Source organism: Hipposideros armiger, unplaced genomic scaffold (genome assembly GCF_001890085.2).
Source record: "Hipposideros armiger isolate ML-2016 unplaced genomic scaffold, ASM189008v1 scaffold_439, whole genome shotgun sequence".
Classification (NCBI taxonomy): Eukaryota; Metazoa; Chordata; class Mammalia; order Chiroptera; family Hipposideridae; genus Hipposideros; species Hipposideros armiger.
The window spans coordinates 996,445-1,019,900 of NW_017731789.1; the positions used below are offsets into that span (position 1 = coordinate 996,445).

The 23,456-nt window shown below is 38.7% G+C and overlaps 1 protein-coding gene across 5 annotated transcripts in view; it reads right to left on the minus strand.

The window, feature by feature from the left end:
* Positions 1 to 8,685, minus strand: part of ANKRD17 (ankyrin repeat domain 17) — a 166,937-nt gene extending 158,252 nt beyond the window's left edge. For 2 of the 5 annotated variants that reach the window (XM_019665321.1, XM_019665319.1), the window contains exon 1: positions 7,671 to 8,685. In XM_019665321.1, coding sequence (XP_019520866.1) covers positions 7,671 to 8,072 — 402 coding nt within the window. In that variant the 5' untranslated portion in view covers positions 8,073 to 8,685. The remainder of the gene's footprint in view (positions 1 to 7,670) is intronic. The other 3 variants (XM_019665324.1, XM_019665323.1, XM_019665320.1) reach the window with 2 other exon arrangements.
* Positions 8,686 to 23,456: the final 14,771 nt, after the last annotated feature.

Sequence of the window (23,456 nt, forward strand, 5' to 3'; positions counted from 1 at the left end):
CACAACTAGACTGAAGAACAAAACGACAGCAACTTGTCTGTGCCCCTTCCCCCAATTCCCCAGCGCTGTTCCCATCCCCCCAATTCCCCAATAAAAATCTTTAAAAAAAAAAAAGAATTAATTTTAGAATAGGTTTTTATTTCTTCCCTGTACTTTTCTTTCTTTTCTTCCTTTCTCTTTTGGGGGGAGTGTGGGAGGGGGTATAAAAAAAGTAAGACTAAATGAAGCCAAATAACAGCTCAGGACAAGGGAGGTGGATATGCTCTGCTAAAGATACATAACTATTGACTAATTCCATAAATTTGTCATGTCTAGTCTTTAATTTCAAATAATATCAAGAAATGAGAAATGCGTTTACTTGTTTTCAAAATTGAAATAACATTAATACTCCTCATGTTTTTCTCCATATAATAATTCAGTTTGAGTAACAGGATAATTTGAATATTAATTACAAAGTAAGTATAATTAAGTATAATCTGCAGTCCTCTTTGATCACGGTTTCCATCTCTAACCTTCCAATAATTTTTAAACTATCCCTCTCTAGAACTTTTCTAGTTTTAGTAATCATTTTCATAGTACAGCAGGCAGAAATATATATAATCTATTTTGTATAGCTGTATCATAGCATTATTTAAATAAGAATTATGATTTTTGTTTATCTCCAATACTTTATTTAATCTTACTCAACATTATGCTTAACTTCTTTCTGAAAAAGCATGTTTTGTATCAGAGCATTTACCCTTAAAAGCACTCCTTTACCCATGACTCAAAAAATCTAACGTTTTCCAATCTGTTCCCAACAATCTTGTTGCCCACTCCTATCAGCACAATTCACTATGATCTATCTGCACACTTTGAGAGGTTGCAGCATATATCAAAATTGTTTTATAAAGACACTAAATAATACTGGTTCCAAAAGGAATTTCTAAAGTACTGTGATCTTTACTTTTTTTATACCTGACCCTCTTTGATCTCTGGTCTCATCCAAAAGTAAACTTAAAATGTCAACTCTGTAACAGGCCAGGTAATGTTTGTTTACCTGTTCTGTAGGATGACAGGAGGCAACATAAGTTTGCTTTCAATAATTAGGTCTATATTAATTTCGAGTTTTATAGCATTTTGAGGGAAAATAAAATCCAACATATTGCTTTTCAATAACTAAAATCCCAAATTATAAAATCCCAAATTATAAATCAGAATGATACCTATACTGCTCCACAACTCCACTTCCCCTCATGACTAGATAAGAATAGTTTCTAAAGACAAAAAAAAAAAAGGTTAAGACATTAAACACCCTAAGTCAGGAAGGGCATTTTGCTTCTGGGTGGCAAGTGAGTAAAGCATAACTCTACCAGAAATGAAAGGTTCCAGGGACGAAAAGGGCATTCATATTTACCCATAGCCTTCAATTCCCTAATGACTTTTTCCAAAAGGTAAAAGTTGAAAGAAGTTAGTCAGATTTGGCATAGGTTACCAAGGATACTGGTGCCCCCTATTGGTCCTAACCAAAAATAATGGTACTAGCAGGTACTACTTCATATACCATTTTATGAAGTGAAAATTCCTTTTCATCTATGGTCAAGTATGAAAAAATTATAAGGAAGTTCATTACATCCAAATTTCTTAACCCACTAAATTATCTTTATAAAAATGCAGGATAAACCACTGTTATAAATGCAAATACACTGCCTCAAGGACCTAAAAAAAAAAAAAAATCAACCTGGATTTTTTAGTCAACCAGATGCCAGCAGAAGTAGTATATAGTCTAGTGAATTTCTGAAAGCCAAAACGTGTTGCTTTGATAATTCAACAATGAAAACTTTTACAACACTAACTCCAATTAGGCTGGTGAGTTTTATCGATGACTACACTAAATTGAATAATTAAGAGTCTAATTAAAAACATTTGACGGGTCCACCATAAATAGTTGCAACCAAATTCTGATACCTTAAAGACTTAAGGTCCCAAATTATTTCCAGAGGAAGTGCCTAAAGAAGAAATATTTATGAACTACTTTTACTTCAGAAATTTAACTTCATGAAAACCTAGCAGAGGTAAAACTTAAAGAATACACATGGTACAGTGCAGTAGGAGATATAAAGATGTATAAGACAAGGTTTGTATCTCCAGATATGACAGTCCATAGTAGACTAGATGAAAACTGCCTAATCAATTAAAAGGCAAAATATGAGAATTTAAGAGTAGATAGGGTAGGTATAGGGCTAGTTTACCAGAAAGAACATATAAATCTTGGACCCATCCCCCTACTTCATAACACATAGACCTTCTTTGTTACCACATTACCTTAGTTAGAAGCAGTTTACCAATTCCAAATTATCCACATAAATGTCTGCCTGATTCCCCACTACCAATGCAGTGAGGATGTTTCAAAATAACACCGTGGGAGGGAAGGAGGAGGCCTCACAGGCTCTAATGGAAGTTTTGCACACATACTATGGGGGAGGGAAGAAAGAAAAAAAACTTATAAGCACCTTCAATAAAATCTTGTGTTTAATTTCAGGGTATTCAGTTTATCAAGACCCCAAGTTAACTCCTATTTAAGAAGAAAATTATTTTTAGCTTAATAAAGGAATAAAACCTTGAAAAGTAAAACTCGTGAGAAGCAGGGAAAAACAACAGAATGCCTCTAGAGAGGGTAGTTTCATTTTGTTAACAATTCTTACTTGTAGATGGTGGGAATATGGATATATTTATCTGTACTTTTCTGTATTTCTTTTTTTTAATGAGTTTTTCAGAGCAAAAAAAGGAAAGAAAAGCTCAGGATAGCCAACTTGTCTTCAAATGGTGGCCCTACTGCCAAAAGTATCTGCCTCTACACTATCTAGTTTGTTTTATCATCTGAAATGCCAACTTCAAAGATATTGCACTTAACATCTTACAGCATAAGAGAGCCTGTGAATGAATGAGTGAATGAATGAGCAGGCTGCGAATCCAACAGATACAAGTTAAGCCCCACTATGCTACTAATTAGGTATGTGACACTAATGAAGTAACCTAAAACCCTTGTAAGCCAGTATCTTTGCCTTTAAAATAAATAATATCCCCTCCTAAAATCTGTATACTTCTGAAATTATTCAGGTATACATTTAATTATTTAATCGCACTCTCAAACCTTTAATCATTGGTGCATTTTCAAATCAGTATGTCTTAAAACAGTTTTGCTCATCGAGTACAGCAAAATGTCTAGCATATAGCAGGAACTCCAAGTATTTATTGAATGAAACAAATATGATGACACCTATATCATGGAGTTATGGTGAAAATAAAATGAGACTACATGAACTGTATTAACTCATTTAATTCTCATAACAATGCTATAAGGTAGGATCTACTATTATCACCACTTACTTACTTACATATGAGAAACATGAGGTGGAGTTGCCCAAGATCACAAAGCTAATGAGTGATGATAGATCAAGGATTTGAATACAAGCTCCAGTCCATGCTCATAACTGTTGTTAGAGTTGACACACAGTAGGCACTAAATAAGTAATAGTTTTTATTATGTTTTTAAAATGTAAATATATCTAGGAGGCTTAAGGTACTTATTAAGACACTCAATTATCAATGTCTATTGGTTTAACTGGTTTTTCCTATAGTATCTATGGAAGATCACCATCACTAAGAGAAGTAATTAAGTAATTGAAAGATGTTGAAATCCAAACTTCAGCTATTCAGCAGATCCAAAAAGGAACTAACTATTCCTTTTCTTGGTTTCCTAAGTGAATTCTGGATGCTCCCTAGGTCCTAGTTATTCACTGAAAAATGTTTATCATGTACTGTGCTTAGGCAGAATAGGAAACAAGATAATTATGACAGAACTATTGCTTTAGAGCTTAATATCTAGTTTACAAATACTGCTTCATCAATTAAGAAATGAAAACGGGAAACAAGCAAGCTTCTCTGGGCTAATCTGGGATCCTACCATTACAACAGAGGAACTTAGATGGCAACTTTCCATTAAAAAACAAACAAAAGAAGATTTGGAAGTGAACAAGAGCAAACAATCTACTTCTGAAATAATTTTCCTTTATCCCTCATTCTCAGCCCTACCTCTTTCATGTCAATAAACATTCTCCCAAATCCTTTCAAAAGTGAGTCAATACTAATTTATTTGCTGGCTTCCCTTTTCTAAATCTCTTCACTAGGTTTGTCTCTTAAATTCAAAGCCTTTAGTTACCTATAAAAATAGACGGAATTCTAATCAATTCCTACTGTATTTACACTTCATGTACACAAAAATGTTACTTTTGAACATGAGTCTGAACTTAATAACAAGTTTTTCCCCTTTAAATTCTGCTTTAGCAAACACTGATACAATTCAATTACATTTAAAAATACATTCTGTAGAATGCAATGTTATTTCTGAAATGGGGTATCAACTCTTGCAATTGCAACATTTTTCTTTGTAGTATTGGAGCAAGCAATTTAATTAATTTAGTCCATTAATTTGAAAAGAATTGCATCACAGCAACATGGAAAACAGACAGAAATGTATTTCCTAACAAAAGCTGTTGTTAGGAATTGGTCAGTCACCCACCAAAAGGCAAGATAATCATACATTTTTCCATTTTTGATCTAAGGTTTTGTGTCAAATTGGTGTGGGGGGGGGGCGGGGAGGGAAGGAGAGAGCTCTTGCTCTTTACTTTTGTTTCCAGGCATATCCAAATTTACACAAATCATCTAAAACATGATTATTCTGTTCTGATACACTGAAGAGAAAATCCAATTCTCAATAACCTACTCTAACATTTAATAAGTATATTCTTGTTTTTCAACATTCAAATAAAGCTCTTGTTTGAGTCTCCTTTCCTTCCAACTTTTCCTCTTTCAGCAGATACAGAGAATATCCAGCTAGTATTTCTTCATATCAAATGTATATACTGTTGTTAAATTATCCTCCACTTTTTCAGATGAAGTACCTCAAAACCATAACCTTTCATATACCTTTTTAACCTTTTGGTGACTTTTATTGGAAGGATACTTTTCAAGGATAATGTTATCCACATATTTCATTGTGTAGCCAATAACATAATGAATTAGAAAAATGACTTAAAAAATGAGTATTAGCCACAAGATTTCCCAGCTCTAAAAATTTAAACTTCTGATAACATGTCAATAAAATGGTTATGAAATGAAAAACATTGTACAACTCTTCCATTTAGCTTATAATGTACAGTGACGAGGTTTATTTCTTTTGGTCAAGATTGGAGGCAGGTATAGAGACATACTACAGTGCTCCTTTCTATCTGCTCATCCCTCATCATGTACCTGTATAGATTTATTTTTTTTTAATTTTTTAATTTTTAATTTTTTTAGCTGAGCCATCCTGCCACCTGTTGGCAGCTCAGCGGCTGCTTAGCTCGGGCCGGGACTTGAACTGCTGTTGCTCAAAGCTTGCACTCTTGAGCGAGCTCTTAACCAACTGAGCCACTCGGCCGGCCCTAGATTTATTTTTAATGGTTGTACTTTCTTACACTTATTTCTTCTGATGCATAGTCTTGACAAATGACAAACCCACTGTTTATACCACTGTGTAGAAGACAAAATAAAGTATATTAAAAACAAACACTCCCCTAGTTTATTAAACATACACCACTCCTGTTTTTCAAGGGAAACAAACCTGACCCCCTAAATTTACACACCTTCAAACTTAAGGCTATACTACATGATTTAAGAAATTACTAGAAGTTTTCCTTATCCGGCTAAAATCCAATGGACAAAACTACCTAGATATGTGAAGTTTACAGCATAATATTCCAGTGAATACTGAACTCAAGTTAAGTTCCAAACTAGAGCGTGATCATTTTGTCAGAGAACTTAAAATCTTAATAAAATATTGGTATTTTGCCCATACCTGCATGATTGTGTTACCTTGCAATTCACTGCCTATTTTTTGAAAGAGGTCAGAAGGGCTATACATGAAAATAAAACGGTCATAAAAAGTGTACTGTCTGAACCATTAGAAAACTTCAATTTCTAGTTTTGCTACTACCCACTACAGCCATTTTTCTCTAAGCCTTGTTTTCCTCATGTTAAAATAAAAAGGTTGGACTAGATTATCTCCAAAATGTTTCTCATCTCTGTGAAGAATCATACAATTGAATGATTCTAACTACCATTAACAGATTTTATTGGAAATAAGGATCCCATCACATGCTTCTCTTCTTCATTGTTTCAAATGCAGTCTGAGCAACACACTACCCTGACATGTCCAGGTAGGTCAATACAAAATCTATCAATACAAACCTATCCATACAATTCAATATGTTAATGAAACAGTAGGGAGTGTCCATCTTTTTGGTACACATACTTCAACTATTACATCTCTACCTGTGTAACTTCATCCACTCTGAGGTAAAAGAGAATGTGGTCTTTTACTAACAGACAAGTTTCAAACTCTTCAAAAGACATTTCTCTATTTGAACAGAACCCAAGATCCAATAATGCAATTTTCAAAAAAATCAGCCTTCCACCAAGTTAAGCTCCATGTTTGTGGAAGAGAATAAGTGGCAAGTGGTACTTCTAGATAATTCAGTTTTCTCTCTTATAACTAAATTTATAATCAGCTTTAAAGCTGTTTTCCTTCTGCTGCGTTAAATTACAACTTCTTCCTTCAGATCAAAATTTTCTAGCTTCTATTTCAGAGTGGACAAGAGAGTTACAAAAAACCCGATAACTAGTAAGGCTAACTCTTAGTTTTGTTGTGAACATGTATGTTTTACTGAGCTTTTGGGTAATATGGCCTTCTTTGAAGAACAAGGCCCTGCAACGCCGCCTGTCTGTGGACCCAGGAAAAATTATAAACAGTTATTATGAAACCAGATCACTAGGACAAACCAAAAGGCCTTCCTAGTCCAACTCAACGCAACCAAGCCTGGCTCCAAGCAGACGCTTTAGCTGCCCCATATCATCTGGAAACCAGAGCTTCACATCATTCGTCTTCACTAAGGCAGCATTTAAAGATGTGTGTGAATGTACATGTAAGGATCAAATATATTTTTCATCCACTAAGTTTTATAAAAATACATATGGACCTAAGATCGGTTCATTCAAAATCCTTGAAAGATGGAGGAAGTGAAGGTTACTTCACAATATAGTTATGAAAAAAACCTACAGCACAACAGTATGGAAAAGTACAGCTGCTCACGTGTCTCTCCCATACACAAACACTTAGCTGTAAGTCCCATTCCAACCTTACCTCCCCCCAAAACTGCTCCTCCAACCCTCACGACTGGGAGAATTTTACGAACTTCCTAGTTGTTCCCCAAGAGGCTCATCTACCTATTATCTTACCCCTCCCGCTTTGGTCCCGCCCCCGCCCCACAAACGAGGCGACCCTACTGGCCCCAGGCGGACCCCACCCGGGTGTGCAAGTCGGGAATCGAACCAATTCCCTCCGTCCCCGGGTAACGTGTTGTTCACCAACTCTGTGGACTCTGTAGTCCTCCCACCCCCACGTGTCAGCTACCCTCCCCCACAGCCCCGCACCTCACGATGCAGGCTGGGGAAAGAAAGAGGGCTGTGGAAGCCTGGCCCCTAAGATCCGTCACCCCACGGCCATCTGTCCCACCGCCAGTGCCCTCCCACCTTCGGCCCCTGCCCTTTCCAGCGCCTTCCTCCCTCCTTCCTTTCCAGCAGGCCCTTGCCTCAGAAACCTCCTCTTCCTCGTCGTCGTCGTCCTCCTCTTCCTCGCTGTTGTTGCTGCTGGTGCCGCCGCCGCCACCTCCTCCACCTCCACCGCCGCCGCCGCCGCTGTTGTCGCTGTCGCTGCTGCTTTCGCTGCTGCTGGGGGGTCGGCAAGTCCGGTTACGCTTGGCCTTGTGGTGCTGCTGCTGCGGCGGCGGCTTCTTCTTCAGGAGCAGGTCGCAGACTCGCACCATCCCACGAGGAGAAGAGGCCGAACGAGCCCCGCTGCCGCTTCCAACGCTGCTGCCGACCTCCGCCGCCGCCGCCGCGGGGGGGCCCGCCACAGCCGCCGCCGCCGGGGGGCTCCCTTCTCCCTCAGCCGCCGCCGCCGCCGCCGCCACCGGAACCGTGGGCTTCTCCATCTCCAGGGAAAGAGGGGGGGCGCGGACAGGGGAGGGGCGTGGGAGCTACGCTCTACCGCGACTTCGGCCGCACCGGGGCCGACACAGCGCTCGGTGCCGCCTCCGCCGCCACCGCCTCGGTCACCTCTACTGCCGCCGCCGCCGCCGCCGCTCCGCCAGCTCTCACCTCGTCTCGCGATACTAAGGGCGGGGAGCCTGGCGATGGGAGGGAAAGGGGGGGAGCGTGAGGGAGCAAAGAGGGGGGTGAGACGCAGAGGAAGACCGGGGTGTCGCGAGACCCAGAGGAGGGAAGACTATGAAGAGGCGAGGGAGGTGCGCCTAGGGCGACTTCCGATAGCGGCTCGGCGGGGATAGAGGAGGGCCGCGCTTACTGCTGCAGAGCGCCCACGAGCGCCCCGACTTCTTTCCTTGCAGTTTCCTCTACTCACAGCCCTTCAGCCCTCCCTTCTTCCTTCCTCACTTATGACTAGAACGCAGCCGCAGGCGGAAGTGCGGGTGACGCCATCAGCCGTCGCCGGAGCGGTGGCGCGCGTGTGACTGAAAGACGAAAGTGAGGTTTCGAGGGCTAGTCCTGGCCCCCCGCGGGCGGGCAGTGCTGCGGTGCGTGGGACGCGCGGGCCGGGAGGCGGGAGAGGAGCGGCCCCAGGCCGGGTGGGAAGCGAGTGCGGAAGCCCGGTCCACACACTTTGTTAGCTGGAGGCCGGGCCGCCACAGCCGGGAGGTGGGGTCTCATTGTGCACTGGTGTACGTAGTTTTATTCCTGGCCATTTTTTTTTCCAGTGCCAAATCGTGAGTTAAGGCTTTGGATCTTGAGAGATGGCCAAGTGTAAGGGAAAGAGCCCTTCTGTCTAGTTTAAGTCTTGGGGCGTAGACTTCTTGAACCTGAGTTTACACTTCTGTAATATGGAGTTCGATTTATTGGTGTCTGATCACTACAATTCTAAAGTTTCCACAGGGAAGAAGGGAACAGGACCTGTGCCAGATTTTGCAGACAATTCACCGAATGACCCTGGTTTAGTTCTCCCAACTTTCACCAACACATCATATATCTGTGAAGTGAGCATCATAAATAACCAACCTTGTCTATGTACCTCTTTGAAAGAATTTTGTGATGGGGGTGATGAGTTCATTGTAGGTGTCTGAAGAACTTCCAGGACTTTTGAAATAATAGCGTAGCTTATTAAACTAAGGATTATCCCTTTCTGGTCCAATAAGAGCGCAGTGGCATCAGGAAAATGAAACAAACATCAAAGGCAGATGTACTGGCACAAGATAAAAAGTATGTCTCAGCTGACATAGTTGCCATTTTAAGAGTGCTAAGTTTAGCTGCATGTGCCTGAAACATTTTAGCATTTTTTTTTCTTTTTAGCATTGGCATACCATATGAAATGTGGGCAGTTGCCAGTATTCTACAAAGTACTGTGGCAGAACTGGCAATGAGTGAATCAGCTCATTCAAGCAAAAATCCATCATGTGCCTACTGTGTGCATAGTTTAGGAAATCAAAGGCTCTACTTCCAGAGGCTTTACAGTGTAAAAAGGGCCATAGTAAATTTACACACAAAGTACTAACCACCTGCCTGTTCCTCTCCTATAGTGGTAGCTGACTGAGTTCCTGTGCAGAATGTACACTACACTGTGTGTATCTTATTACCACTACAGATTTAGGTTCTATAACCTCAGCTGTATTCCTCCTTCCTATACTTTATATATCCTTCAGCACCTTTGTCTTCCTTCCCACCAGAATACTTTTTGCAGTCTTTAAATTCCAGCCACACTTCATTATATGACTCCTTCAAGTGTCACAAGAAAATTAATGGTATTAAACATAAACTCCAAGTGCTAGAAACTTAGATACTTCCGGGTCTTTCCTTTTCTCCAGTCTCAGAGGAATGAGACACTCCTCACTCTTATACAGGATGAATTATCCATCTGTACCTTAGTTCCATTCCCGTCTTTCTCTTCCATTTATTATCTTTTCTGTCTTTAATCTTCCACATTTCTGGTTCCACTCTATTTCCTTCACAATCAAACTTTAAAGAGTATTCTACATTTAATGTCTCTTTGTTATCTGAATTTCACTCATTAACCCTCTGCAGTCTAACTTCTATACCTGTTAGACTACCATAATTAGTCTTCAAAATAATCCCATTCAGAAGAAGGTGAATTCTTTTTTATAGTAGGTTAAGATGAAACCTATTAGAATGGAGTGACTATCTGTTATTTTATCTAGCTTTTTTTTCTTTTTAGAAACTTGTGACAGAGACTTCACCAGCCATTCATGAAACTTGATTTATTCTTCCTGTACATACAGGTAGACTAAATTTCCCAATTTCCTTTGCAGTTAGTTGTGGCCATGTGATTGACTTTTAGTCAATGAAATATGAATGGACATGATGTACTCATTTCCAGTCTTAATGAGGTCCTCCCATTTTTCCTTGAAGCTTGAAGCTAGTGAGTATGGTAAACTTGAAAACTATGTGTTGGAGGTAACAGAGCCAGAAAAGAGAAGGATCATGAGAGGCTAAAGCACTACTTGGAAGACAGTCCCGCCCCCCCCCGCCCCGCCCAAATTAGAAACACTTCTTTTTGGACTTCTTGTAAGGGAGAAAATGGAGATTTGAAAATTTATATGTTACAGGAGCTAGAATGACCATAACTAATCCAGAAGTTGGGTACTGCTACTACAGTAACCTAAAATAATGTATTGGCTTAGTGATGGTACAGCACATAATGGAGAAACTGATATCAGAGACTGGAAGAAGGAGACCCATGTTTTGTAATGCAAAATAATTGGTAAAACCTTACCCACAATAGTTGAAACTCGTATCACCTATCGAGACTGTAACTCTCAGGAAGTAGTTAAAAAACAAAATAGTATATGTGGAATTTTAAATTTTACTTTTAGAAAGATTTTACTAAAGAGATAACCTCTGGAAATAATTGCAGAAATGAAAGTGCATAAGAATATTTGGAAGTAGAAAAGCTGACTTTTGAGTCCTTAAATGGTAAAACATGAAACTGGAAGAGGCCTTGAGCATATTTCCTTTAAGACTTAGTCCTGGAATCAAAGTCAGATAAAGGCGTTGGCCCTCCTTTCCAAGGCCATTATTTTATGTGGCCTCAAGGTAGCTGGGATGAAGTTTTAGAGAAACTGACATGAGGGCAAGGAAGGAAAGTAATTCAGGTTTGACAATTAGGTAAGAAAGAAGTTTGGGAGTAGTCATTGGAAGCAAATAGATCATAAGACTAAATTTTTGAAGGAATTTTCTTACTGATCAAATCATGAACCTGGTTCAAATATTGTTCAGGTGTTAAAACAGTAAGGCAACTGTTCAACCCCAAACTTGCATAAGCAGGAAATAGGGCATAAATGCTTTACAGCTCCCCAATACCTACATAGGATGTGGCCATGGAGAATGATGGACATGGAACATTTCAGACACTGGTATCGGGCCATACAGAAAACAAAGGACAAGGGAGTCCCTCCCAAAGACTAGGTTGAGGTCTCATCAAAACTTCTTCCACCCTTGGGGGAGATAGACCACAAAATACCTGTGCAGTATTTCATTACTGTTATGCATCCACACTCTAGTGTCTCACATTTTTCTCTTTTCTTAATGCAAGTATATTGTAGTCACCTGTCCCTAAATCTTCCCTAGACATTGGGTTTGCTGGGACAAGAGTGATATTAGAGAGAACTTGCCTCTTTAGTTCATAGGTTGCAACTGGACCTAATGAAGAAGACTGCACATTACCTGAAATCTAGACTACACCTCACTTGGTCATTGGATAGACCTTTACATTGTCTCCATTGGGGTAGGTTGTGTTCTATGCATAGGAAAAGAGGTAAAATAAACATTTAGTGATAATAATGGACTCTTGCAGACACTAGTTTTTGTTTTTTTCTGGGCACACATATTTCGCAGCCTCCCTTGCAATTAGGCTTATCTGTTACATGTGCCAATTTGGTTCTAACTAGTGGGATATGAGTATAACTAATGTTCTATTGTGCTCTGCTCCATAAAAACATCTCATGAAAAGCCCTCAAAGATCTGCCCATCTCCCAGCAACTTGAGGCAGATCAGCACATTTGTATTGGAAGCCATGTCTTGAAGATCGTGAAGCCACAATGTTGATGGACTCTGGCTTCCTAAATGCACTTGGAAGATAGCTGCCTGCCTATTAGGAATACTTGTGTTAGAGTTCATATGCATTCTTTTGTGTTAAGTCACTGAGATGACACTTGAATGTAGACCTACCATTCTTTCCCAGGAGCAATCATCCTTTACCTGGTCCTAACTCCCATACCATGGGATGGGCCCATGAATCAGGCCAACGTACTCTGGTCCTCAGTTACAATGATTGGTTCAGGAATGGACAGGTTAACAAAGCGAAGCCTATCAGAGTCAGTCTCATCATTTTGGCTAGCACTGTTGAGAAAGGCACCTCACTCTGGAATTACGCAAAAAGTTTGTGTATGGCCTGTAGCCCCAGGTGGAGTGAAACTGCCTGAGAATGAAATTATGCAAGAAAATGGAGGCAGTCTCTATGCTATTACAACAGGGTGAAAGAGTCCATGAATTGAGACGTGTTTTCTGGCCCTCTCCTCAGGGTTGAAACCCTAACAGATAAGGGGCAGATACAACCAGGAAGACTTCAGAATTAAAAAGCAGCTTATGGCTTGTGCCCTGCTTCCCACCGGGAAGTTTGCCTAACATAGGCAACTACAATCAAGTAGAAATGGTAGCATAATAGGTTTAAATGGAGAGAACCAGACAGCATCGATAACCATTCCCACTCCTGCATCTTTCTTGACTACAGTGAACTCAAAAGGAAATACAGAATTCCTTAAATGGTGTGTCAGTTTGGTTCACAGTAAGAGCCCAATTGCTTTCCAGGGGCTCACTTAGTACAGGGTAATGGAAATATGCAGAGGCTGTAGTATGAAACTTATCTATTGGTTGGATAGAGGATTCTTTTGAGAGGATACTAACATCTATAAGTCCTGAGGGAAAATAATCACATTTTGACTGAGACAATAGATTACAAGTTGTAACAACAATGGACCTTGCAGCAACAAATTCAGATAGCAAGCAGACCAGATGCCCCTTTGCCGGTGCCATGATTATGAAGAACTTCTCTCCAGTAACCAGATAAAATCAGAAAGAGATGAGAAGAGCCTAATATTTTAAGCTTTAAATCCCCTGAACTTGAATCCAAAATTGATGTGAAATTCAAAGCAGACTGTCAAACTGGAAGATTATGAAAAATCTCAAAATAGCAAGGTTTGACTTTTATTCCTGACTAGTATATAAAATAATACCAGTGTCAACAAAGGATGCCCTGAAATGTAGAACTGTTAAGTCTAGGTGTGATGCACAGTAATGATTCTTTGGCCCTGGTTAGGAGGTTTGACAGTACTTCTTTGTTGTAGCAAGCAAGCAACATTTTGACAATGTCTATATCAAGATTGAAGTTTTAGGCGAATTGGTAGAAAGACGTCAGGATTTTGGAGGGTGCCCATTAGTGAAGTCCTACAAGAAGGAAATGCACTTCAGTGAATGCATATCTGAATGCAGAAGAAAGAATATATTTCTAAGACACTCCCTTTCTGCATGTATTTAGTAATCCACATGGCTGAGAATCAAATAAGCCTACAGTTTGCGGGTTTGGAAAACCCATATTCTCTGTCCTGAGCTAAAGTTAGTACAAACGTAGGGAGCTGGAAACACAGTAAAAGATATCATTTGAACCCTGGAAAAAGCCTGATCCTGATCATCTTATTCATCACTTGCTGTACACACACAAGGTGTGATAAAAAAAATATGGTCAATGTTTAAAGAAAATGTATTACAGTTAAAGACACATTGCCATTAATCCTCCTCAAAATACTCCCCCTCACCTTGAACACACTTATCCCATCATTCTTGTTACTTTCTAAAGCAGTTCTGGAAGTCCTCTTTCGTGAGTGTCTTTAGTTGCACTGTCGTGGCTGCCTCGAGGTCCTGAATCATTTTGACTTTGGGAAAGAACCAGAATTCACAAAGTGCCACATTTGGTGAATAAGGTGGATGAGGACACACCGTAATGTTTTTATTTGATAGAAATTGCTATATACCAGAAGCGATGTGTGACATGGAGCATTGTCATGATGGTGGGTGATTTACGGCACACTTTAAAACACACCTCTCAACTGTAGCTCACACCTGACTGCACCGAACAAGTTGCAACTTGTCACACACTGTTACTAAGGTTAGACTCACACTTCCCATATTGAAGAGCCCTGCCTCTCCATGGATGGCACACACATATACGAGTATATTATGTCCTGTCTGACAAAGGTTGACAAATTAGTCCTATTGTGAGAAGCCATTCACTGAGATGCAACTTAGGGGCAAGGGGACAGAGAAGACCTAGCTGCATTACCTCCAAACTCATTCCTCAGCATATAATTTTGGCTACAAAGGTCAAAATAGAAATACTTGAGTTTAGTTGGCTAGAGGATAGATATAGAAATACGTCGTTAAGTTTAGTTGGTTGGGGGATAGACATTGCATTCCAACCTTGAAACTCATTGCTACGTGATAGAAAACAAATTCATATACCATCTCTGTTTTTGGTTTCTAAACCACAGTTACCAAAAAACAAAGTGACCAGCAGGCAACTAAGATCGAAAGAATTGTGTCAACAGAAACACGAAGACTTGCAAACAAAGGCCTATGATTGCTTAATTCCAGTGCCTTCTTATGTGTGGGCAAGATGTAAGGGTGTATCTTCCAGAGAGCAAACTCAAGACCACTATAGTAACTGACTAAAGACCTCATCTACTAGCTAATAGGGGTGCCCTTACTCTATTAAGTATATATCACTATTTAAAATTATTATGCTGTACCATTAAGAGCTACATCCAGACCTGACCAAAAGAACTGCAGTTTATCCAGAACACTCGGCTTTCAAGCAAGGTGCAATAATTGGATGAGACTGGCATGTCTCTCATTAGGGATAAGAGTATTTTTTTGCTTGTGGAATAATTACATTGTTGTAGTTTAAGGCATTTTTGAAATTATATGTACTGGAAGAAGTACATAGGGGTGGAATGTAGTTGACAATGCTTTTTGTATGTCCACCTTTCCAGAAAATGTCTTTACCCTACCTGATAAAGCTGTTAATGATGTGATTCCTCCCACCCCACCCCACCCCACATGAGCCAGGCCAATCTTTTCAGAGTCAACTATGAAAATTTTACTAAGGCTAGATCTGCTGCTGACTATCTTTGACACAACATAGAGCAAACCTATCTTTCATTGAGCAAGAAAAGAAGCCCGCAGATATGAGCAATAGAGTCCAGATGGTATCACTTGCAATTCAGGATCATAGACCCATCCATTGTTTTCAATTAAGTGGCCATTAAGTTCTGTCTTTTCTCCCAACCACCCCTGTGATTATCGTTTAAGCTATTTTAAGGTAGGTTTTATTCATTTACTACTAGTCCTGACTAACATGGTCATCTGGGTGGCAGGGTTTCATTCTTAGAGAATTTTACAAAACAAAGATTGGAACAGTAGTTATAGCTGCCCCACCAAATACCACCATAGAGACAGTCCTCAATAGCCTTCCTTGGAGAAACTGATTTTATTAAGGAAAATAGTAATGTGTGATTATTTCCTAATTGCCAAAGTCATTAACCTCTTTTCAGCCCCTACCTTACCTAACCCTGTGGAATTTGACATCAATTTTTGCAGTTTCCAAGGAGATCCCAATAAAATACCGTATTTGCCGGCGTATAAGACGACTGGGCGTATAAGACGACCCCCTAACATTTCCACTCAAAATACAGAGTTTGTTATATAGTCGGCTGTGTGCGATTTTGCGAGTGTGGTAAAATCGCATAACAGCAAAATCGCATAACAGCCGAGCATACACCCAGCAGCGCTGCTGATGCCTGAACGGTATGTGGAATGAAGTGGGCGGGCATCGGGAGGCCACTATGGCACGGGGCAAGCACTATGGGCAGTCTATCTGAAGTGTACCTGGCGTATAAGACGACCCCCCACTTGGAGGCATATTTTTCAGGGCCAAAAAATCATCTTATACGCCGGCAAATACGGTAGTTCTCTGCTTGCTTAGCTTCAAAACAATTTGGGAAATAAAGCAAAGGATAGAAACGGGGGCCAAAATATCACTTTATTACTAACAAAACTAAGTTGGTTGATGTTGCTTAGTGTGAAAACGAAATAGGCCTGCCAACTGATCCCCAGAATCAGGCAAATTTGTACCTCTAATTCCTAGCAACACTTGACAAGGATAGCATGGAGGATGAAATAAGAACTCAGTCTCTGGACAACCTTGTTCTTCGAGACTGGAGGACAAAGCTAAATCAGACATTCTTCACAAATTTACTAATGTAAGTCACTTGATCTCCCTAAGTGTAGAGACAGACCTGAAACTAGTTGAGGTCCTTTCACAGGTAACAAATACCAGAAGCAAGCAAGATGGTTTATCAGCATCATGGACCAAATCCTACTTGAAACCTACTCCCTTTTGTTTCCATGATAACCTCCTAGTTGTTTTATCTCTAATCATTCCTATTTTGTTTTCTCTATAAGCTGTGTTTCCTCCATCTGGTTCTTAAATGTGAAGACTTCCCATGACTCAAGCCATTGCCCTATTTCTATTTTATATATTCTTCCTAAGGAATCTCATTTAGGTTCACAATTTCAATTACCATGCTTAAGGGTAATGAATGTATAACCCTTATCTCCAACCCATATAGATCCAGAATTACCAATCAAATTACCATGTTTAAGCTAATTTTTTTAAACCTTTATCTCCAAACGAAACATATCCAAGATTACCAAAGCCTGTTCTTTCTATGTCCTCATACTGAATTACTTTCTTCTCATAGCCACCACCTCAATTTGCCTTCTACCATCATTCACCCATATTATTGCAATAGTTTTAATCTCTCTGCCTCTCTACTCCATTTTGTCCTTCACATTGCCACATGAATTACTTCTCTACCTTGCAAAACAATGTTTTTCTGAATGCAAAAACAATATATGTTCATTGTAGAACATTAAGAAAACATACAGAAAAGTACACACAGAGGAACATATAATTCCATCAGCTAGAGATAGCCACTAATGACATTTTTATACAAACCTTTTCATTGTTTTCTGTGTATTTTTCAATAAAATGAGAATGTTGCTACTTTTTAGCATGCTTTTAAAAAATATGTGTAAACACATAATCAGGAGCATTAAATGTCCTTTGTAATATTTTATATAAACATACAATGGATATATCAATTTATTTAAGACAAGCATTGCAAACTGGTAGCATATAACCCAAACTGGTATAAGAACATGCTACATTTTGTCATTACAACATTTCAAAGCCATTTGAATTTTGAATGTCTTTACACAAGATCCGATGTCTTCAATTTCCCACAGGTTTCCACAAATTCCTATTATGTCCAGTGTATTCCTTGTTTTTGTCACCTACCTGTTTTGATTTTGTTGTTGTTTTTGTGGGGGTTTTTGTTTTTTGCATTTGAGTTGAAAATGGAAAATTTACTCAACATAAGAATGGATTTTCATTCATTTACCTAGTATTTGTTGCCTACTTTCTATGCACCAGGCACTGTGTTAGGCTAGAAAATGATAAGCAATATAAACATGGTCCCTTATACCTTGAAATATATAATGCAGTGTGAGAGACATCCAAATAAAATTACTGTTACAAGGGAAACCTTACCTAGGGACTTATGTTTTATTTAGGGGGTGGAGCTTTCCTGAGGAAGTAATGTTTGAACTGAGACCTATAGTAGGAACTATTGAGACAAAAAGAAGAGAGAGAGCGAAAGAGAGAGACAGAGAACATTACTAGTCAAAGGAATGTATGTGCAAAAGTCTTGAAAAAAAAAGGTATCAAATTATGTCAAAAGGGCTAAAACAGAAATTAAGTGAAACAATGTTTGCAAGATGAGGCTAAAGAAGTTAGCAGAAGCCATAGCATTCAGGGACCTGTGGATGATACAAAGGGTTATGAGACAGATATTGAGATGAAATTAGCCTCATGCTAATTGCTATCCATCCAGTGACCCTAGTCTTCTCTTTTCCTTTATTCAATCACTCCTCATATTGACAGGATTTTGAGCTCTCCTTCATCCTCTGATCACTCTTTTTTTTTTTTGGAACTTAAAATTTTCTTAGTCTATTCTGGAAGTAGAGCCAAGTAAGAAATAGTTAAGCTGAGGGCCAGGTGGATGATCATCTAGCACAAATAATAATTAACTACTGGCCATTTTACTAGAATGCAGTTGCTATATAATTCATAATCAATTAAATGTTATTTGATAACAAACATTTTACATTAAATTTTACTTTGTTCAAAATTGTTTCTCATCTCTTAAATTTCACTTAGGTTAAAGTTAAAATCAGCATTGCTTTTCTGTTTGTATTCCTGGATTTGGCAAAGACAGGACAAAGGAATGAAAAAATTTAGAGATTCCTGGATAGCAAGAGAAAGCCAGTCTGAGATTAAAAATATACCAAGGATAATCTACAACTAAATAATGCGCATTAGCCCTTGGTTATTAAACAAACAAGCCACCCACATTGAACTTCCTTGTTTTATGTTTAACAATTTTTTACCTTGTTTGTTTGGAAGATTTAAAGTGGTTATTGCATAGAAGAACTCCTACATAGAGATTTGTGAGTTCTGAATTTTTTACTTTCAAATTGACCAATAGGAGAAATGTTTTCAGAGTTCAGATTCAGAGCAAGTGAGTATATTAACAACTAGGAGCAATATTAAAATTTAGAAAAATTTCTGGTTTGTTTGTTTCTCAGGACAAATTGAGTCCATTAGAAAGTTGTGGAGTGGCCTGGTAATACCTGAAAGAATTCAGGGATTCCCAAAGAAATTTTTATTCATTAGTTTACTGATTATTCCACAAATATTTATTAAATACCTACTGTGTGATATACACTATTTAGGGCACTGGGTATAGCTCATACAAAAATGCATAGTTTATTAATGCATTTTGTGCAGGAAATAGTATAATAGACCCTTGACATACACACAAAGGATTCTCCCAGTGACCTTGAAGCCTCAAGTATGCAAATATTTTATATAACTTAACCCAGGAAATAGAGTAAATTATAACTATCTTTTGATATTTTCACACATAACCATGAATTTTAAAAAGTAGGCAGAGTTTCTGGACTGTCATATAAGAAGCTTAGAAGTTGCTACTCCATCCTCACAACAAGTAAAAAGCTGAACAAACTGAAAAATCAACAACTCTTCATAGAAGTGACTCTCACTGTCAGAGAAGTGAGGTCACAGAGCAAACCACTGCCCCCCCAAATTGGAGAGATAGACAAATGGACACAGATAATTGCAACTTACTGGAGGAGAAATCTCCATGGAAACAAGTGCTAGAGTAAGAAAACCTGATATTAACAAATTTCTAGAGACTTAGTGTGGATAAGTGAGTAAAAAATTTCAGGGAGAACCAATCAAAGGGGTCCCCCAGGCTTCGGTGAGTTTTACCTTCAGGAGTCCTACCAGGTCCTCACAGTGAATATTGGAAGAACATTTAATATTTATATTTCTGGCAGGAGGAAGGGAAAAACAACCATTTTGAAGTATGCCAGGGCATTATATTCTTAACAGAGTATTATGTTTCTTCTGCCCTCAGAAGAAACTATTTTACCAAAGTCTAACCTGCTGGGGTTTTATAAGTCTAATCTATTTAGGGGAAGGGAAATACCCAACTTCAGCTCCCTCTAGCCATCCTGTCCCTTTTGGGAAGGGGAGAGACTAAGAAGCACTATTGAAATCCACAGTGTGGGACACAGGCTCACCAAAGACTGAAACCTAATCACAGGACTATAGAATGCTATCTCTCTCCCATCTTACCATCACATTAATACAGACCCACTTACTACAGTTTCTTTTACCTATGTCTACCTTTCAGTGAAAAATTACAAAGCATACTAAAAGGCAAAGAAAGACGAAAGAAAAAGAAAGAAAGAAAGAAGGAAAGAGAGAGAGAGAGAAAGAAAGAAAAAGAAAGAGAAAGAAAGAAAGTTTGAAGAGACTGAACAGTCATCAGAATCAGAGTCAGATATGGCAGGAATGTTGAAATCTTCAGATAAGGAATTTTAAAATCTATGATTAATGTGCAAAAGGCTTTAGTGGAAAAACTAGACAACATGTAAAAAAAAAAGAAGAGACTATTCAAAAAATATAGAATAACTACACAAGATATAACATGTGATAATACACACACACACACACACACACATATCTTGATTATGAGAATACCAGAAGGAGAAGAGAGAAAGAAAAATAAACAATATTTGAAGCAATAATGACTGAGAACTTACCCCAAATTAATGTCAGATACCAAAGCACAGATTCAGGAAGCTCAGAGAACAATAAGCAAGATAAATGCAAAAAAAAACAAAAACAAGCTACACTTAGACATATAACATTCAAACTTAAGAAAATCAAAGATTAAAAACAAAATCTTGAAAGAAGCCAGAGTAAAAAAATTCCTTTCCTATAGAGGAGCAAAGATAAGTTAGTCACTTCTGATCAGAATCCATGCAAACAAAGAGAGTGGAGTGAAATAGTTAAAGGAGAGAGAGAGAGAGAGAGAGAGAGAGAGAGAGAGAGACCCAACAACCTAGAATTCTGTACACTGCAAAATTGTTCTTCAGTGGTGAAATATAAATAAGGACTTCCTTTTTTTTTGTTTCTTTTAAGATTTTTATTAAAACATAGCTAAAATACGATATTATGTTAGTTTCAGGTATAGTATACGATAGTTATTCAACATTTATATACCTATAGAAGTGATCACCATGATAAGTCCAACAACCAACTGACACCTTACCATGCTATCACACTGATTATATTTACCATGCTGTATATTTCCCTTATTTGAATCTTCTCCCCTCTTTTTCAAATTTTTCAATTACAGTTGATATTCACTTTTATATTAATTTCAGGTGTACAACATAGTGGTTAGACATTTATATAATTTAAGAAGTAATCTCCCTGACTGGTCTGGTACCCACCTGGCACTATACATAGTTATTATCATAGTATTGACTATATTCCCTATGCTTTACTTTGTATCTTCATTGACTATTTTGTAACTACAGATTTGTGTTTCTTAATACCTTACCCATTTTCACCCCCACCCAAACCCCTTCCCATCTGGCAACCATCAAAATGTTCTCTGCGTCTATGAGTTTGCTTGTTTTATTCGTTTGTTTATTTTGTTCTTTAGATTCCACTTATCAGTGAAATCATATGAGATTTGTTTTCTCTGTCTGACTTACCACACTTGGCACAAAACCTTCTAGGTCTACTTATATTGCAGATGGCAATATTTAATTTTTTGTGTGTGGCTGAGTAATATTCCATGGTATACATGTACCACCTCTTCTTTATCCATTCAACCATTTGGGGACACTCAGGTTGCCTCCATATCTTGGCTATTGTAAATAATGCTGCAATGAATATATGAGTGCACACCTCCCCTCAAAGGAGCGTTGTGGATTTCTTCAGATAAATACCTGGAAGTGGGATTACTAGGTCCTTCTTTGTCTTTTATTATAGCCTTTTTAAAAAAGTCTATTTAGGGGCCAGCCGAGTGGCGCGTTGGTTAAGAACTGGCTTGGGATGCCAGAGGGCCCCGGTTTGTATCCCACATATGAGGGCCAGTGACACTGCCCTCTACAGCTAAGATGCTGAACAACAGTTCGTCCTGGAGCTGGGCTGCCGTGGGCTGCTGTGGGTCACCGACGACGGCATGGGCTACAGTCCGCTGCTGCAGTGGGCTGCCATGAGCTACTGTGTGTAGCCGGTAGCCAGCGTCAGCAGCCAGCAGCCGCAGTGAGCGGCCGTCCAGAAGCCGGTGACTGATCTGCCTCGCCAGGGAAGAGCGCAATGATGGTGCCAGCTTGGGCCAGTGCGACGACATCCTCCACAACTAGACTGAAGAACAAAACAACAGCAACTTGTCTGTTCCCCTTCCCCCAATTCCCCAATAAAATCTTTAAAAAATACAAAACAAAACTATTTAGTCTGGTATAAGTATTGCTACCCAGCTTTTTTGTTTGTTAGTTTCTATTTTCATGAAATATCTTTTTCTATCTCTTTACATTCAGTCTTTGTGTGTCTTGTGATCTGAAGTGAGTCTGTTGTAGGCATCATATATAGGGGTCTTGTTTTCTTATCCATTCAGCCACTCTATCATTTGGAGCATTTAATCTATTTACATTTAAAGTAATTGTTGAATATACATATATAATATATATCCATTTTATTATTCATATTTTTTATTTATTTTTTATTTTTATTTTTTTGTCTTAAAGAAATTCCTTTAGCATTCCTTGTAATGTTGGTTTGGTGGATAGGAACTTTTTTAGGTTTTTCTTATCTGGGTAGCTCTTTATCTGTCCTTCAATTCTAAATAATAGCTTTGCTGGGTAGAGTAATCTTGATTGTAGGTCCTTACTTTTTATCACTTTGAGTATTTCGTGTCATTTCCTTTGGCCTGCAAAGTTTCTGTTTAGAAATCAATTGAGAGTCTTATGGGAGCTCCCTTGTGGGTAACTAACTGCTTTTCTCTTGCTGCTTTTAAGATTCTTCTTTTGTCTTTAAACTTTGGCATTTTAATTATGATTTGTCTTAGACCTCTTTGGTTCATCTTGTTTGGAACTATCTATTTCTTTCCCCAGTTTAAGGAAATTTTGAGTCATTATTCCTTCAAATAGGTTTTCATTCCTTGCGCTCTCTCTTCTCCTTCTGGTACCCCTATGATGTTAATGTTGTGATGCTTGATGTTGTCCCAGAGGACCCTTAAACTCTCCTCCTTTTTTTGGATTCTTTTTTTCTTTTTGCTGTTCTGAATGCATGTTTTCTGCTACCTTATCTTTTAAATTACTGATTTGACCCTCTGCTTCATCTAATCTACTGTTGATTTGCTCTAATGTATTATTCATTTCTTACTGGTTCTTTTTTATGATTTCATTGAGTATCCTTATAACCAGTGTTTTGAACTCTGTGTCTGGTAGATTGCTTGTGTCCATTTTGTTTTTTTGTTTGTGTGTGTGTGTGTGTGTGTGTGTGTGTGTGTGTGTGTGTGTGTGGTTTTTCTTTTCCTAGAGCTTTGTCCTGTTCTTTTCTTACTGGTTCTTTTTTATGATTTCATTGAGTATCCTTATAACCAGTGTTTTGAACTCTGTGTCTGGTAGATTGCTTGTGTCCATTTTGTTTTTTTGTTTGTGTGTGTGTGTGTGTGTGTGTGTGTGTGTGTGTGTGTGTGTGTGTGTGGTTTTTCTTTTCCTAGAGCTTT